General features: G+C 40.7%; 1 protein-coding gene across 1 annotated transcript; it reads left to right on the forward strand.

Moving 5' to 3' along the window:
* Window positions 1–2,858: 2,858 nt before the first annotated feature.
* dmbx1a (diencephalon/mesencephalon homeobox 1a) lies at window positions 2,859–10,722 on the forward strand. The gene is made up of 5 exons (XM_061694617.1): window positions 2,859–2,906; window positions 6,349–6,503; window positions 7,059–7,237; window positions 8,419–8,809; window positions 10,277–10,722. The coding sequence occupies exons 2-5, from the start codon at window positions 6,350–6,352 to the stop codon at window positions 10,720–10,722; spliced, it is 1,170 nt and encodes a 389-aa protein (XP_061550601.1). The 5' UTR covers window positions 2,859–2,906; window position 6,349.
* Window positions 10,723–17,906: the final 7,184 nt, after the last annotated feature.

Below are 17,906 nucleotides of genomic sequence, written 5' to 3' on the forward strand. Positions count from 1 at the left end.
AGGATTCAGCGATCACGTCCTCTTTAAATCAATTTCTACATTTTGCGTTTAAGAACGAATGAATGAATAAAGGCAAAAGAAGTGCGTTTCTTACTGTGAAAGTGTGCCAATAATGCGTCTAAGAGGCAGCTCACGGCAAATTGCTTTGTTATTCTAAAAAAAAGAAAAGAAAAAAGGTCCCCTGCAAGTAGTCGATTTTAAACTACACATCAAAATGATTAATTGCCGTGGGATGAACAGATGCTGAAATACCCTTGAAAGGTGCCGCGGAGGCTGAGTCTTGCAGGATTGCCCACCTAATGTATTCATGAACTTGCAGAAACATCATTAAGACTATTAATTAGCTATTAGGGAGCATCATTCACTGTTCAGCAGTTCAGCGTGTTGTTGTTGTTTTTTTAAATTTTAGTTGTGTTAACACGTGGGAAAGTCATGTGGACATTTTCCTGCAAAATACAATAACAGAAAATTCTGGGGTTTGGGTCATTTTTTTCCCTCAAGAACTCATGCAAGAAAAGACACCGGAAGTCTCCCATTTTGTTTTGATGAGGCTGTTTTAGGGTCAGAAGAAGGTGGCATCCACTGGAATTTTCACAAATTCAGCCCTGGACGCCAGTTTCACATAGCAACATGAAAGTTGTTAGTCATGTCTATCATGAGTAGACACACAAAAAAGTCTCAAAAACCCATGCCCCAAAAGACACAGGAACTCTGCCATTTTGTTATGAGGCAGCCGTTTTTGAGTAATTTCTCTAAAAATGTAATTTTGATAGAATCCAATGGATTAATGATCTGTACGCCTGCAAAAAAAAAAAAAAAAGAAGACATTTCTGGGTTTTGGGTCATTATTTTTATGAGTTTCTCTCAGCTGGGGGTCACTGTTTAGCCACCTTGTATTGAGCAGTGCATCACTAGGGGCTACAGGGGTAAGGGGAGCTGTTTTGGGGGACGTTTAAGCCCCTCAGATGCGCTGGACAGCTCTCGTCGCTCTATAAGGAGCTTTGGGTGGAGAGGCGCTCAGAAGAAACTCTTTCTCGCTTTAATTGCTTTAGAGACGCTCCTTACAAAGAGACAGTGGCCAGATTTACCTCCCGTTTAAGTTCTTATTTCCATTGGTTCACAAGTTAATCCTCTTTCTCTCGCAGACCTCGCAGAGAACCGCAGAGCGAGAAAGACAGAGAGAGCGAGATCGAGAGAGAGAGAGAGAGAGAGAGAGAGAGAGAGAGAGAGACGTATACAGCAGGACTGCAGAGAGGTGCACTGAACTTTAAGGTGACTTGAATTTGTCAATAATAATAATAATAATAATAATAACTGTTTCCATAAATTCATTCAATTAAAATATTTTGCAACATTTTTAGCTGTTAAACAAATACCATCTAGTATTAAAGTCGTTGTATCTCTCAAATACTGCATTTTAAAAATTATTCTCGAGTCCATGATAAACAACATTATGAATTAAAGAGTATTTCTTTTCGAATATGTTAATTTTAAATGAATGTGTGTTTATTCTTATTCTCTATTCAACGATAAACGACATAATGGAATCGAGTCGAATTTGAAAAAAATAATAGTAATTGTTAACACTTATTCTCAAATTATTTTCTAAACGACATCATGGAATAGAGACTTCTTATTTAAAAGTTCATATGAAATAATAATTAGTATATAGTTGTTGTTCTTCTTTTCATTATTATTATCATTATTATTAATATTAATATTATCTTTATATTCCATGATTAAACGGCATTAGAGAACAGTTTTTTTTCAACATATTTTTTTATTATAAACAACGTCATGGAATAAATATTTTTTTATTACATTAATTTTAAACAATCATTTTCTATTCCATGATCAGCAACATATATTTTGAATTATTAATTCCAAATCATTATTTTCACATTATTCGCTATCCCACGATGAACGTCATGATGGAATAGAGAATAATGAAGAAGAGCTTGTTAATAGTTGTTCCAAGTTGTTCAAATGAGCGTCAGCGTGCACGCTCCCATCTCAAAGTGTCCCAAACAAACCCTTTCCCATGCAACGAATCTGCCTGCAACAAAATATGCAAGCTTATACATTAAAAGGCTACTTTGCGCTGCCCTTAATTCCCTACCTAAACGGTTTTGCTCCGGGAGAAGAAAAAAAAAATCTTCCCTCTCTCTTTTTTTTCTGGGGGGGGGGGGGGGAACCTTCAAGAAGAGAAGGGCATTATTGCCGTAATCCTCTTACCCGCAGTCATTTTAAGACAGGGTTTTGGGAGGCTCGGGTGGCGTCTTGTCTCTCCCTATCCCATCTCAAATCCTTCCATGCAGGCCGGGAGGAGAGTGTAGAGGAGGCAGCACCCTGGCATCTATTAGTCATCTCTGGAAAGGAGGGGAGGAGGGAAAAAAAAGAAAAAAAAGAAGGAAAAAAAAGCCGAAACGCAAACAAACCAAAGCTTGGTTCCTTCTCATCACAAAGAAAGCAGATTGGATTTACGCACCGAGGTGAGAAAAGATGTGCAAAACTGCAATATAGTTGTTGTTTTTTTTTGGGGGGGGGGGGGGGGGGTAAATATTATTAATGAGTTCCAGTTTTATATAGGATATGATATAGTAAAACAACAGCACTTGACGGAAATGAATCCTTTTAGAAAGTTCAAAGTCCGGGAGGCTTCTTGGCTTGATTGACGCCTCAAACAGCCAATAGGGAGCCAGGACAAGCCTGGCCCAGACGCTCCTGAATAAAAATCCCTCCTCCTCCTCCTCGGAGGCGGACGAGTCTCCACCGACGCATGCAGGAGCGTGCGCGCAGTGTGGACTTGGAGACAAGACACGCAACAAGAGGCAGGCATCACTTTTAACGGCACAAGAGTGGAAAAAGACAAGACTTCCGGCGTGACAACTGACTGACGCTATAAGGTAAAGAAACACTTACCTTCTTAATAAATGTATACATTTCCCCCTTAAGGAGCACAACTTCTTTTTCCTCCATACAGTGTGTTCGGAAAGTGCACAGTCACAGGCCGAACGTGCTCATATTTTTGAAAAGTGATAATAACATGCGCGCGCCTTTTATTGGAACCAATTTTATTCATTATGTTTCCTATATGAAATTAAGTGTAATGAGAACTACATCCAAGTGCAAAATATAGTGCAGGTGCAGGATAATGCCTGATGTTGTCAAAGTAGTAACAAAATATTCAGGCAGTATATTCACTTTTTGCGTTATTTATGACAAAATCGATAGTTTCACTTTTCTTTTTTTTAAACCACGTGACATTCCAAAAGAACCCGCTTCCTGCTTTGGACTCGTTTCATTTACACACGTGACTCAGGGTAAATGCTGTAATTTTGGGAAACCGTCATTATATAAAGGCAGTAGAATCATGTGATTTCTTTCAATCAGTGAAGAAATGTAATAATTGAAATACAGTTGTGCCCATCAGTTTACACACCCTGGCAGAAACAGGCGTTTTATTTTTAATGGTGTGGCTTCAAATTCAACAACAACAACAACAACATAACAACAAAGAAAATAATGATACGATATTTCCCCAAAAAGTTTAACTAATTCTGCCAGGCTATGCCAATTTATGAGCATAGCTGTAATCCAGCTTGATGTGTAGAGCACTTCTAAAACAACACAGTTGGTCAAAGTGCTTTACACAGCAGTGAGGTTAAAACACAACAATATTAAATATGATATAATGGCAGGCGAAATTAATTATAACAAATTAAAACATTTGTCATGTAATGTAAAAATATACATCCATAGGTCATAGTAATAATATTGAATATGTTATTATGATTTTAAAATTACGACGCTCGAGAAAAAAAATATGTTCAATGTAATACAATCATTTTCTAGGCTTTCAAAGTATTTCAATAAGGGTTCAAATGTCAGGAATGCTTGTAGAATTTCCACACGCTGTTTCTCCATTTGAAATTGCACCATTGTTTTAAAAATGACTCTTGAAAACCATTTGGTCGATTGTCGCAAGACAAAGACAGAAAAACCAGATATTGACAGATCATTAGCCTAATAGCACAATTGCCTTGTAATATTTGAACGTTTTCGTAAAATAAGAAAAAAAAAGATTTTTTCTTGCGAATAATAATGACCTGGATGATTGACAAAACACTATTTTTAGCTAGCACATGATAAATAAATGTGATTATTTATTGCTATTGTGACGATAGGTTCAAACCTAACCCGGGCAATTATCCTATTATGATATGTTAAAACGCTTCCAAATATTGATATTAAAAGAAAAGGGAGTCCTGCTGGCCCCGCGTGAGCGTCCTGAGCCCAGAGCAGATTGTCCGGCCCCTGAGGGCTGCTATCAAATCCCATTTTTCCTCATTTAGTCGGATCAAAAGACTTGCACTGTACATGCCAATTTCCATAATGACGCCTTGCTAATCGAAGCGTTGAGCGTGCACGAGAGCAGCCTGCCTGCACGCCTGCCAGGAGGTCGGCCGCAGCGCCTGCAGCGCTCGGTCGGCTTTATGAATGACAATCGCGGCCTTGCGCGATGAACATTGTGCTCCATTTGACGCACACCTTCTGTTTCCATGCGGTGTGTGCAGCCGGGACAACAACAACAACAACAACAACAACAAAAGTCAGTTCATTTGATCCCGTTTGCAGGCGGACAACGATACAGTCGGCCAAAGTGCATTTAAATGTACACTCGGAATTCCAAATGCAGAAAAGGCCCCTTTGCAGTGCATGTATCAGCGTTGGTGATAAATGGAGGGCCTCGCAGTCGAAACCTATTTGCACTTCCATTAGACGGGGAGCCAAATGGGGAGCAACATGCATATTTTGACCCGCGGAGAAGCCATGCATCTCAGCCAAAACGTTGCCCGGGGGCGATGGGATAAGAGGCCGCCACAGAGGGGGGAGGGGGGGGGCGTGGGGTGTCGGGGGGCATTCAACTCGAATACTTGAGGGACTCAAGTAAATGTTTAGCGAAGCACCTTCTGTCCCGGCGAATTAAACTATTCCCAGCTGGCATCTGATCACATTCATCAGCTTCTGCCATGGCCACACGCAAACATTCTATTTGAAGTTCTACACCAATAATAATAATGACCAAAAAAAAAAAAAAAAACCTGAAACAAAACCTTTGCGCGGCAGCCAAGTAGAGTATATACGTGATGTGTTTGATTATGGCAAAACCTAAACTAAATGGCCTCAAAGTGCTCGAATTACTCCCAAAGTTAAATATCAATGAGCAACACTGTTGCCTTAAGTTAACAAAGACCATATCGTCACTCGTGAAATGTGAGTTCCTGTTACTCATCCTCACAGGGATAAGAATCAAAACAAAAAGAAGAAAAGACCAATAACAAAAGCACAAGACTGCGACGAAGAGTAATAATAGTAGTTCTTGAAAATCTCTATCTGTTCATTCACTCGACGGACATAACATTAGGTACATCTGCTCAGGGAAAAAAAAAAAAGTGTATTTTGTATCTTTAGATTATGCATGTTATGTTTCTAATAAATATTTTTGTTTTTGTTACCATAACTTACCGAAAATATTAGAAACAACTCTAGGGAGTCTAATTCAACTCAACGACAGTAATCATGCACATTAAATAAACATGTTACATTTTATTGTCTACTGAATGTGTTCTATACCTAAAATGATCCATATAGATTCTGAAACTAGAGAACAAAATTGTTCTATAGTGAAAGAAGACTAAAATGATCTAGAATATATGAATATAACATAAAAAATAAAAAAAAGACAAATTGCACCAAAATGCACAACTGTGAGTGGAATTTATGAACGTGTGGTGGGCTCGGAGAGATCCCCCCCTGTCGGCCTCCTCCTTATTAATACATATCTCATGCTCATATCTAATCGATTGCCACGTTGGAGGCCCGTGAATGACGACAACTGCAAAATATGTGTTTAAATGCCTTAAAATCGTCAATTAAGCCTATTTAGAAAACAATCGGCACATCCGAAGCAAACCACTCCTCATTCCTCCCACATAGTTAATCAAAGCCTTCTTGATGTGTCACAGCAAACGTTTTCAGTGGGGATTTGGCTTCTGGGGGATCACGTTCATGAATAAGGCATCCGTCACGGTTCATTACGGCAACGAGTGGTAATTGCCCCCAATTAAAAGCCTTTTGTATAATTAATGGAATGAGCAGAGCGATAATTGGATGTTAATGGATAACACGTTTGTTGGGGCGCCGACATTAACATCCGGGTGGCCCTCGAGTGCGCTATTGACTCATAAAAAAAAAGAAGAAGAAAAAAAAGAAAAAGTAAAAACAAACAAACAAAAAAAGTGAACAAGGCACCCATCATCCTCATTTCCCATGTTTTCCTCACAGCATGCAGCACTACGGAGTCAACGGCTACTCGCTGCACGCCATGAACTCCCTGAGCGCCATGTACAACCTCCACCAGCAGGCGGCGCAACAGGCGCAGCACGCGCCCGACTACAGGCCCTCCGTGCACGCGCTCACCTTGGCGGAGAGACTAGCTGGTAATTGAGTACGCTCACTCACTCACTCTCCCCTGCTAACAACCCAGACTAAACTCAGCTCCTCCCCGACATACAAAGATCTTATTAGTCTCTCAGTCGAGATGTGACACCTACTAGTTTCCTATTAAGACAGGACATTTGCTGCTACTGATCGCCCCCAAAAAACGCAAATAGATGAGTTTTTCAGTGAATAAGGATTCGTTCCACGCACACAATCAATTCTTACATTGATGCACAAACTAATTAAGTGCATACCTGTCAAAGCAATTACAGTGCATTTGTATAAGAAAGACTTTTTAGGCAGAAAATGGATGGATGGATAAATGCAAGACTCAAATCTTTTGTATGATAGTGCGCATGGGATAAAACTTTAAACATCTCAAATGCAAGCTATTTGCATGTAAAACACTTCAACGCAATTAAATAAAACTACCAAATGAACGAAACGTCGAATCCACGTGTAAACGTTGCAGCCGTCCCCAAAAAAGTCAGTGGTCGCATGACTGTGAAATGAAACTTGCCGTATTTTGTCTTCCAACGGCTGCGCATTTCAAGACATCATCCTGGAGGCTCGTTACGGCTCTCAGCACCGCAAACAGCGCCGCAGCCGCACGGCCTTCACCGCCCAGCAGCTGGAGGCCCTGGAGAAGACCTTCCAGAAGACGCACTACCCCGACGTGGTGATGCGCGAGCGGCTGGCCATGTGCACCAACCTGCCCGAGGCCCGCGTGCAGGTAGCCCCGGCCCATTTAAAAAGTCACTGTGCACTTATATTTTCACACCGAAAATGACTACTTAGACTTATAAACATGGCATACACTTTTAAGGTCCCTCTGTGCTTACCTTCGTGTGTGTGTGTGTGTGTGTGTGTGTGTGCGTGTGTGTGTGTGTGTGTGTGTGGGGGGGGGGGGGGTTCAATATTGAATATAGGAGACACATTTATTCTATGAAACATCCATCTACTAATAAAAATGTAAGTGCATTGTGAATTTCAAAGTTCTTTATCTGTTTTTTTAAACCAATGTTTAAAAGTCTAAATATTGAAATTTGGTATAAAAATATAAGTGTGCAGTAACTTGAAAAGCTCATGGCAGGAGGTTACAAGTTATATTGAAACATGTCTGTTATTAAAAATGGAAGTGCACGGTGACTGTAGAAATACATTGTGACTTAAAATGTTTACGGGTTTATTTAGTTTTAGTACAGAACACAGGATGTAAATATATTGGAACGTCCTTTTATAAAAAAATATAAGTCCAGAGTTCCTTACTTGTTTTTAAACCCCGTAAGTGATCTTATGTGAAACAGCACACTGTTGTTTTTCTCCTTTTATAGGCCCGACAGCATTGTGCATTAGTTTTTAATGTTTGGAAACAATGCAGGAATTGTCTGAGGATTGTGACTATAAACACTTGATAAATAGGAAAAGAGGATTATCAAGGAATTAACCATGTAATTCATTTCAAGAAAACTCTGGCCTCTAAAACTACAAACTCGCACAGACACAAAGATAAAGGCAAATAAATTAATACAAAATCTAAACAAAATAGACTTCATTTTGAGGACAAATCATGATCCGTGTGTTTTGTTTAGTTTGTTTCTGCATGACTCCGATGCAGAGCAATTATAGTTTTGCTTTTCCATCAAAGAACTGTAAAATGACAGTTAAAAAAAACAACAACTGTACCTGTAAACGTGGGCACGTTATGGCTTCTTACGTTATTGCAGCTGCATTACCAAGTTACTTTTTACTACATTTTGGCAGTTAATTCAGTCAGTGCAGAAGATTTGATAATTACCATAAGCTCCAAAAAAAAGAAAAAAAAAGTCTCAGGAGGTTAACTTCCAAAGCAGCACCAATAAAACAGAGCACTCACCCAAATCCATTGTTTATGTTTCACCCTGCACCCTGTAGGTTTGGTTCAAGAACCGCAGGGCCAAGTTTCGCAAGAAGCAACGCAGCCTCCAGAAGGAGCAACTGCAGAAACAGAAAGAAGTGAGCGGTGAAGGAGGAGCTGAGAAGGAGGCCACCCTTGCACCCTCCACCGCCGCCCTTCCCGACCCGCAGTTACCTCCGTCCACCTCCGCTTCTCTGGAGACGGAAGGCCCGGTGGTGCGTCCGGTCCCGCCGGACACGGAACTGAACGTCACGTCGGCCGAGCAGTCCGGCAGCGAGTCTGCCACGGAGGACAACGCCACAGATAAGGAGGATGAGAGGAAATGTCAGCGAGAGGACATGCAGAGCGACAGAGCGGTGACACCGGGAGACGTTTCTTCACCCTGCAGGAGACTCAGCCCGAAACCAGGTGGGAAGACATGCTCAAGTCTGAATTTGTCTTACTTTAAACACCCTGTCAAGTCAATTCAGAGAGTTGTTGCTAAATACATTATACACGTTCGAAGATAATTGCTCAAAACCTGCAAAGACTGACAACTACGTAGTACTCACTTGTGGAGATTTAGTGTTCAAACGGTTTTTCACCATTTCAATTTTCCTGATATTGTGGGCATGGCTTAAACGGGACCCAGTGACGTACTTATGCCCCTGACATGAGTTGCCCCTCTTCCACTGTATAAGAACTTGAGCACCTTTGTTCGCATCAGAGATTATCCCGTGCAATTGCGATGTACAGTTAGCTAGTTGGCTCTACCTGCACCCTGAAAATGCATCTTATCTTTGGATATAGCCCGTTGGCATTGCTGCCTTAGAGCGCCTCGTCGGCCGTAAGTGCTCGCACGTCAAGCAGAGAAAGACGGAAGAGCGAGGGGTCGGGGTAGTTAGACGTAACAGCCAGCGCGTGGACAGGGGCTTCGCACTGGCGTGGCTGCTTTAGAGCCCCTCGTTGTCGTGGCCTGGAAAAGCCCCGCTATGACCCGCTGTGATATATTTCAGCCACCTGAGACTTTCAGCTAAAGTATTTTTGCGGCTCAAACATGACAGTCAACGTTTGATAACTGGTTGACATTGAGATCAAAAGAACTAAGGCAGGAAAGTGACTCCTCACGTATATGTGGTTCGGCATTTACGAATTCGAAGATTTTTTTGGAACCGATCCTCACTTATTTACTGAAAAAAAAAGTACTGTAGAAGTGAGTTGAAGAGCTTAATTTAGACAATAGTGCTTTACTGCAATCTTGTGGCATCTATAGTCAATTACTAACACTTTTAGGCGGGGGCATCATGGAATTGTGGGTTTTTGCTTTGGGAGCAGGGCTCAGTCCTTAAAGGGGTTCACTGTGCTTCGGCAGCACGCTGGCCTAGTGGTTAGCACGACTGAGGCTTGAGGTTCGAATCTCGGCTCTGACCTTCCTGTGCAGGATTGGCATGTTCCCCGTGTGTGGCTTTTCTGTGGGTACTCTGGCTTCCTCCCATATTCCAAAAACTTGCACGTTCGGTTGATGGACGACTCTGAATTGCCCATAGCTGTCAATGTGAGTGCATGGTGGTTTGTGTACGATCGGTTGTACCCAGCCCCTCTCCAGCTGACCCATGACCCCAACGAGGATAAGCGCTACAGAAAATAAATGGATGACTGGTTTTGATGACTTCATAATTGGAACAAAAGATACCAATTTTTGTTGATGTTGAAATTCTAAAGAACACAATGCAGTACCAATTGAAGTCTATTCCAGCAGTGGGACCTGGTGATCGTGGTGCCACAAACTCTGAACACGATCCAACCAACTGTGACCTGTGGAATAAGCACAAAAAAGCATGCACAACTAAGTATCCATTTGTAGTGCTTTTCTAAAAGTCTCTTCTCTCCGTGCAGACTCACCTCTCGTCTCTCCGTCCGTGACTCCTTCCTCGTCCAGCAGCGGCCCGACCGGCAGCGGCGGCGGTGCCCTCTCCCAGAACCACTCGTACTCTTCCTCCCCCCTGAGCCTGTTTCGCCTGCAGGAGCAGTTCCGCCAGCACATGGCCGCCACCAACAACCTGGTGCACTACCCCGCTTTTGACCTGGCCGCCCCGTCTTCGCTCCCCTACCTGGGGATGAATGTCAACATGCCCCCGGCGCCGCTCGGTACCCTGCCCTGCCAGTCTTACTACCAGTCGCTGTCCCATCACGCCCAGCAAGTGTGGAACAGCCCGCTGCTGCAGGCGTCTGCTGCCGGCGGACTGAGCAGCCACAACAGCAAGACCACCAGCATTGAGAACCTGCGGCTTAGGGCCAAACAGCACGCCGCCTCGTTGGGGCTGGACACCTTATCTAACTGAGAGTTCCGCTTGGATGGAGGCCTCAGTCTGGGTCGATAGCAACTTTTCCTCCTCCTCGAGTGGACAGACAGGAAAAGGGGACGGCATGCACATCTTCATGAAAAAGCATCGACGGCTTCTGCTTTAAACTCACGATTAAAACAGTGAAACCTTGGGGAAGAATATGAGAAGCGAACCAATCCATACAGTGAATGTTTCTACTCAAGGACACTGATGTTGTAATTCTGAACAAAAGTTGAAGACATATATAGGTGATGTTTACAAGAATAATGTGAATATGCGAGGCACTTTTTGAGGGACCCAGCATGGTGATCGAAAGGTAAAAGAAAGGTAAGGAGCCACAGGCAAGGCATGACATGACATGACATGACATGACATGACATGACATGACATGGGGGAATTGTGACCATAATAGAGTTATAATGTGCATGAAATACTAATTTACGGTCATAAAGTTGGTATAATGTGTGTGCAAAATACTAAGCCAAGACCACGAAGTAGGTAAAACGAGTGCACGAAATACTAATTTGTGGCCATAAAGTTGGTCTAACGCGCGCACAAAAGACTAACTCGTTGCCAAGAAGTAGGTATATTGTGAACACGAAATACTAATCTGTGGCACTGGCATAGGTATAAGGTGCGTACAAAATACTAGTTTGTGGCCACGAAGTAGGTATAAAGTCAGCACGAAAAACTAATTTGTGGCCAAAAAGTTGCTTTGACTCCATAGTGGACAGTTGGGTTAGCAAATGGAGTGCCTCTTCTTTAGAAATGGTAAAGTAGAGGGTAAACGCCGAGGCTAAAGCTACACAATGGACAGAGATACTGTAAAATGATTTTATTTGACTTTATTTTCGGCTGGGGAGAAGCTTCAAAGGCATTTTGAAAAGCCTGACACTGTAAGGAATCATTATTATTAAGAGGCATTTCGGAGGATGAATGAATAAACAAATAAACTATTGAGAGCCAGGTTGCTTTACTGTCGCGACCTATGACCTACGATATCGTGTATTGCATGTTTCGAGTGAAGACGCACTCAGTTTGCTTACGGAGATATTCAAATTTTTCATGGGATTGATGTCAAACCCACGAATTGGAATTGTGTCCGCACTTTATATCTATGTTGTGCAGTTTAGCCCCCCACCCCCCTTGTCATGTCTAGAGCTTGATAGAAAGGATAAGCGCAGAAAAAGAAAGATGCTGAAGAACAAGACCTATGCTGAACTTTTGCAATGTGCACAACATGTAACAACATCTCAGCTTACATGTAAAAGCAAACAATGTTTTCTTCAACGGCATCATTAATAGTGACTAATTGACCAGTGACACGCCGCTTTATACAGAGGCTGGGTCCATAATGACAAATGTTTTCAGCGACTAAATTCTCAAAGCATTTTAATTACATTTGGCCCGAGGCGGAGGAGGGCCGAGGTAATGAACATGCAGACCATTTAAGATCATCTTTATCAGTTATCAAGGTCGGTACACTTAAGTTGTCAAATGATGGAGTCACATAAATGACATCACTTGACAATAAATGGATCAAAATTATGAATAAATGAGTAAGAGTCTCTAGAGGAAACATGCTGCTTTTCAATGAAAGTCCCACCGACTGTTAGCACTTCTGACGCTGGCTGATAATATTAATCAGAAATAGGAAGTCTCCAAACGGGGTTAAAAAAAAAAAAAAAAAAAAAAAAAACATACAACAAAAGAAAAATGCACATTATTTTAATAAGTGAATTATAAAATCTATCTAATAATGTTTGCGAATAGTATTGTACTATGTTGTATAATTGACAATGAACTTTTAGCTGTAAGATTGTATTTGCTCATCCCCTTCCGCCTCTCCTCAATGGATGGATCCATTTACTGGTTCTGCTTTGGAACTGCTGAGAAAGAAGCAAAACATCTGCACTGCTGTGCTCTCGCATCCTGCATTGGAACAGGAAAGCTTGAAGAAAGCAAAACTATTTCAGTGAGGGAGTCGGCCCCAAGCCCTCTATATGTTTTTGCTGTCTCGGTTCTATTTGTGTTGGGTTGTTCCGCTGTTGCTGTTTGCCTTTCTGTCTTTGTCCACAACTTGGTCCAGTGGTACGTGGTAGATACTGTAGATAATGATGTATAAGATGTGGAGGACAGATGTTTTCTTTCCTCTTTTCAAACAGTGTAGACTTAGTGTTGTTGTAAAATATACGCAAATAAAAAAAACTGCTTGAAGATGTTTATATTGGAAACTTGTTTGCTGGGTGAATTTAGTACGTTTCCTTGTAATCAGCATTATTTCAGGATTTAAATCATTTTGTAGTGTTCGATTGAAGAAGTGGTTATTATATCTTCATGTAACCAATGAGATTATTAAATTAATAACTTTGAAGAGAACTTATACCTGTGTTACATTTACACATCCATGTAAAGCAACATGTTCTGAGAATTTGTCCAAATGATTTTAAACATTTTTTTTATGTGTTACATTATAACAACTTTAAATCATTGAAGTAACTTTAAAAAAATAGTTTGTTCCAATTTTATATACGAGTAAAAGCTTTCAGATTAAACTGAAATGATTATTTATATTAAGTAATAAAACCAATTTAATTTAATCTTGGACCGCTTGAAATAATTGTTTTACTTTAGCTTAAGAAATCGTTTAAATGAAGTTCAATTTTTTACCTTACACTAAATGAATTACTTGCATTGTGAGAAAGGTAAAATATTTGACGTGACAGATATATATATTTTTTAAAGTTCATCCAATGTTTAATTTACTTTACCACTGGTTTCTACACAAGCTTTATTTTAAAGTTTACAATCAATAACAACTGCTAGTTATTTCTACTGAAGAAAATGCACTTATCAATTTTTTTTTAAACCACTGCTCAGATGTAAGCGTTTAAGAATTTCAAGCACCTGGAGGAAAAGTGGTACATTTTTTAACTTCAACTAAACATAACAGTGGGGCTGCAGATATGAATATACACAGACTGAAGAGTGGCAATAATTCATATTTTCTGCTGCCTTGAGGGTGACGAGAGGAAATGAATCATCCCAGACGATGATGGGTTGCAAAGGTTAACAAAAAAAACAAACAAATAATCTGTCGCTGAGTGCAGAAGCAAAACATAACTAAAAAAATAATAATAATAATAAAAAAAAAGAGCAGTATAATCTGGAAAGTAAAAAGCGGTAAAAAGGAGCCATTAGCCGTCCCCAATGAATAAGCAGGCCATTATCCTGGAGAATGATGGCCTGAGGCGGTGATTATGCTGCTATTATATCTTTAACAGCATGGTTTGTCAAAATGCCCCCCCCGCCCCCCCACACACACACAAAGGGGGGCATTGGGACATCTACGAAATACACCCTTGCTCTTCCCACAGAAAAATAACACTACTCCTCCTGGTGTGTAAATACCAATGCTTGGAGCAATTTCTAAAATGGTCATGAATTAACAAAAGATGAGCAAATGATCTGACCAGATTAGCAGCATTAATGGGAGTACAACACATCACCCCGCCCTTGTGACGTTTCATTACACCACATCCAAACTATTATACTGCACTCCATTATAAAAACTGTGATCTCATCCAAGGGCGTCCTGATTGCACCGATCGCATCGAGAATGTCCTTGTTATCCACAGCCTGTCCAGGTACACGCCGTGATTTTCTCCCGTGTGGCCCGAGACCAGTTAACATAACACAATACTCGAGTTCCCAATGTTCTCTCATATCCTCGCACACACACGTCCAGAGGCTGAACAAGGATTGCTCGATTGTACTGTTGCAGGGTCAAATGCCCTTGATCCTGGATCAGGTTGCTTCCATCTCTGTATTTGTACTACTAAAAGCCACATAAAAAACCCCAGACACTCACTGGCCACTTCATTAGGTACACCAGAACAACATTCTGACATGTAATACAAGGACTGGATCAGAAATTCAGCTTTTACACATATAATAATGCTTAGTCTTGATTGACACACTTTACAAACAGCTCTGCAGTGCAATTTAACACTCGTGGAAACAACCAAGATAATTCACGTATTGACATATGGGTGTGAGTTATCACACAAAGATTCCTACTTCGCATCGATGAGCATCATAAATGATCAACTGATGGTTAAGGATTTTGTTAACTATATATAACTATATATATATATATATATATATATATATATATATAATATATAACAATAATATATATTTATAAATATATATATATATCTATATATATATATATATAGATATATATATATAGATATTAGTGAGGTTTCTGTGGAAAATATCCCTTACATATGGTAAATTTAAGAAATGGTTGCATTGCATTGGTGACAATATGGCGCCAGCCATTGTTCAGACTTTGATTTCTTCGACTTTGGTTTCAACTAGTTTGCTGTCTGAAGAAGAAACACGTGACGTCAGCTATGGGATAAGTCCACACGTGCTATGGGACCACAGGACCCAGACATTCAGTGTATTCTGCCATCTAAAATTAATATACAAATACAGTGTTTACACACATATTTGCGACTCGCAAATTCACCACATTTTTGGGAACTGTCCTCTGTTATTCACTGAAAAACTCACCTATTCACTGTTTTTGTGCTCAGGTCAAAATCCCATCTGATCTATGAGTATTGCTTCGGTGTCATCTCGTTGCCAAGGAACTGTGGTGACTTGACAAGTCACATGACATGCATTGAGTCAGACTTCAGGGGCCAATTTTAGGTGTTGGGACTTGCTTGGCTAAAACTTATGAAAGACGAATGAGTTGGTCTACATGAATTTACTAATAATGTCCATTTACTGTACGTTTCAAAATCTGCATTGAAATGATATTGTACCATTTAAATTTTAGCAAACCACTAGTATGTTATGGTATGGCGTGGAAAGGCAACTGTCATGGAAGGACATCCAAATATTAAAGTTCGATTCCAGGATTGTGTTTTCGCAACATGCAGAAACGACAACTCCAACTTCTAACTTCATCCATCGCTATAAAACCCGCAAAGACAGGGAAGCTTCTATTATTTCATATTTCAACTCTGCGATAGGTGAACAAAGCTTCATGTCGGTTATGTGTTTAACTGAGAGACAAAATAACAGAATATGCAGAGACAGGTTTGGGACCATAAAATGTTTTTTTAAAAAACAAGTGATTTTATGTTGTGACAGATCGCATGACTTGATTTATGACTTGCTTAACCCAAGTAAGTTGTTTGAAATTTATCGAGGAGGCCACTTGACTTGTGGACTTTTGCCGCAGTAACTTGAGAGTTGCTTGAAACTCCGTTAAGAATGGAGAATTACGACATGTGACGTACTCCCCCACCTGTACTTATTACATCTATGAATAGTTTTAAAAGCCTTGCCCAGTACAACAGCAAACTAAAGCACTACATATCCTATAAAGTAAAGCTATAAGGTTTGTGTACAAGGACCCTCAGGACCACTGCTACACACAGAACCCCTCGGAGCATACTTCCCCATACAAAAATCACAGTGTACCATTCACTCAATGTTTCTCTCTCTGCCCCCTTTCTATGGTTCTCTTAAAGGTTTTAACCATGGCGAGAAAGGAAAGTGCCAGCGTAAGAAACCTCGGCCAATTGAGAAGGTGACAAGGTCTGCCAGAAAATGATCCTAATCCTGTTTCCAGCATTCTTTTAGACCACTGGCATGGCCATTTTGCAGCATATTATCTGAGCTGTCAGGCCCCGGGAAATCCCTCTAATAGTGTGCATTGGTCAGATACACATCAAAGCTCTCCTGGAAACTGCCTGTAGGAACTTAAAAAGGGAGGAACAATCTGGATCGCAGCTGCGAGGCTTAAACGTGTCCACGAGTAAACAATTCCCAACGGAACGCAACTCATAGTGTCTTTCTTCAAACTACATAACTCTTGCCTCGAATCTTTGCGAGTAATGATACAGAGTAGTTCCAGATAACCAATACAGAACAGAAGGTGGCTGAAATGTATCCTGGTCCACCTTCCATTATTTCCACCCCATCTTCTATTTTCTTCTTGTCCTTTTTTAAATTTTTTTTTTTTTTTTTTTTTTTAAAAGCACTCCGACTGCCACCTCACCCCTCCTGGTTAATCTTCTTAGAGAGAAGAAAATGTCCATTCTGTCTCTCTCTAATCTGGGTGCCTCCTAAATTTACAGTTTCATTTCTAATGTGGGGCTCTGAAAAAGACAGGATACTCTGCAATAAAGTTTGGCGCTACAACAGGAGGATTGTTTGTTAAAATTACGTGTGGTACAACAAAACAGATTTGCAGATTATTAAAGCAATTTGAAGGACAGTTTTAGAAGTCACTCATCCTATACATCCCCCTTCTGGTGTGTGTGTCATGGCCACCTGGGTGCAGTATAATACATACTAATATACATGGAGAGGGAAACAACTTCCCAATAATTTGTGGTAATATTAGTCAATCTTTGCAGAGCATAAAGAATATATGCCTTTAAGTATTGCTCCACTGTTTGTGTTAAAAGAATTGTTACTTATAACACCAAATCTATTTATAGCCAGTCTATGTTATCATTTAGCTAAAGGGGCTTCAAGGCAAAGGTATGTGGTTGTTGTAAATACACGAGTAATCCCATTTGTTTTATGTTTACTTTGATAGTAAACTTCCACTGGGACTGGCAATAAACAGCTTGAAGCCGCTTTTTGGAAGAATTATTCACGATCTGCTGCTTGTTAAGTGAGTTGAGTCCACAGCCAATACACAGTGCTCGTATTTCACATTTTCGCTCGCAAATCTGGGGGAAAAAATAAGATCATCTGAATGACAGCTCACATCTGCTAAAGGTCATAACCTGGGTCCCTTGAATCTCCAGGAACCACTATACAAGTTCTTGCCTCTGAAGTAATCCCGCTGAAATCCAATGCACTTTCTCAGTCTTCTCAGCCACACCTAAATGCACTGCTGGAAGAAGAAGAATCATCTTTTATGATTATGATTTATGACGTGTTGGCCCGGAAGCCTCCACAGCTCTGTGATCACGGCCAACTTGATGTCATCCTCATCATCCAAAAACGGGGCCTTTTGATGACCCCTTTGAGATTGAGAAATGGGAATCACCACACAGACCCTGGTCGGGTGAGTCGCGAAGTTGCTCCAGCATGGCGATGTTCTTCTCAGCCAGCAATTGTCAGATGCTCGGGGCATTGTG

The sequence above is a fragment of the Phycodurus eques genome, chromosome 13 (genome assembly GCF_024500275.1).
Source record: "Phycodurus eques isolate BA_2022a chromosome 13, UOR_Pequ_1.1, whole genome shotgun sequence".
Classification (NCBI taxonomy): Eukaryota; Metazoa; Chordata; class Actinopteri; order Syngnathiformes; family Syngnathidae; genus Phycodurus; species Phycodurus eques.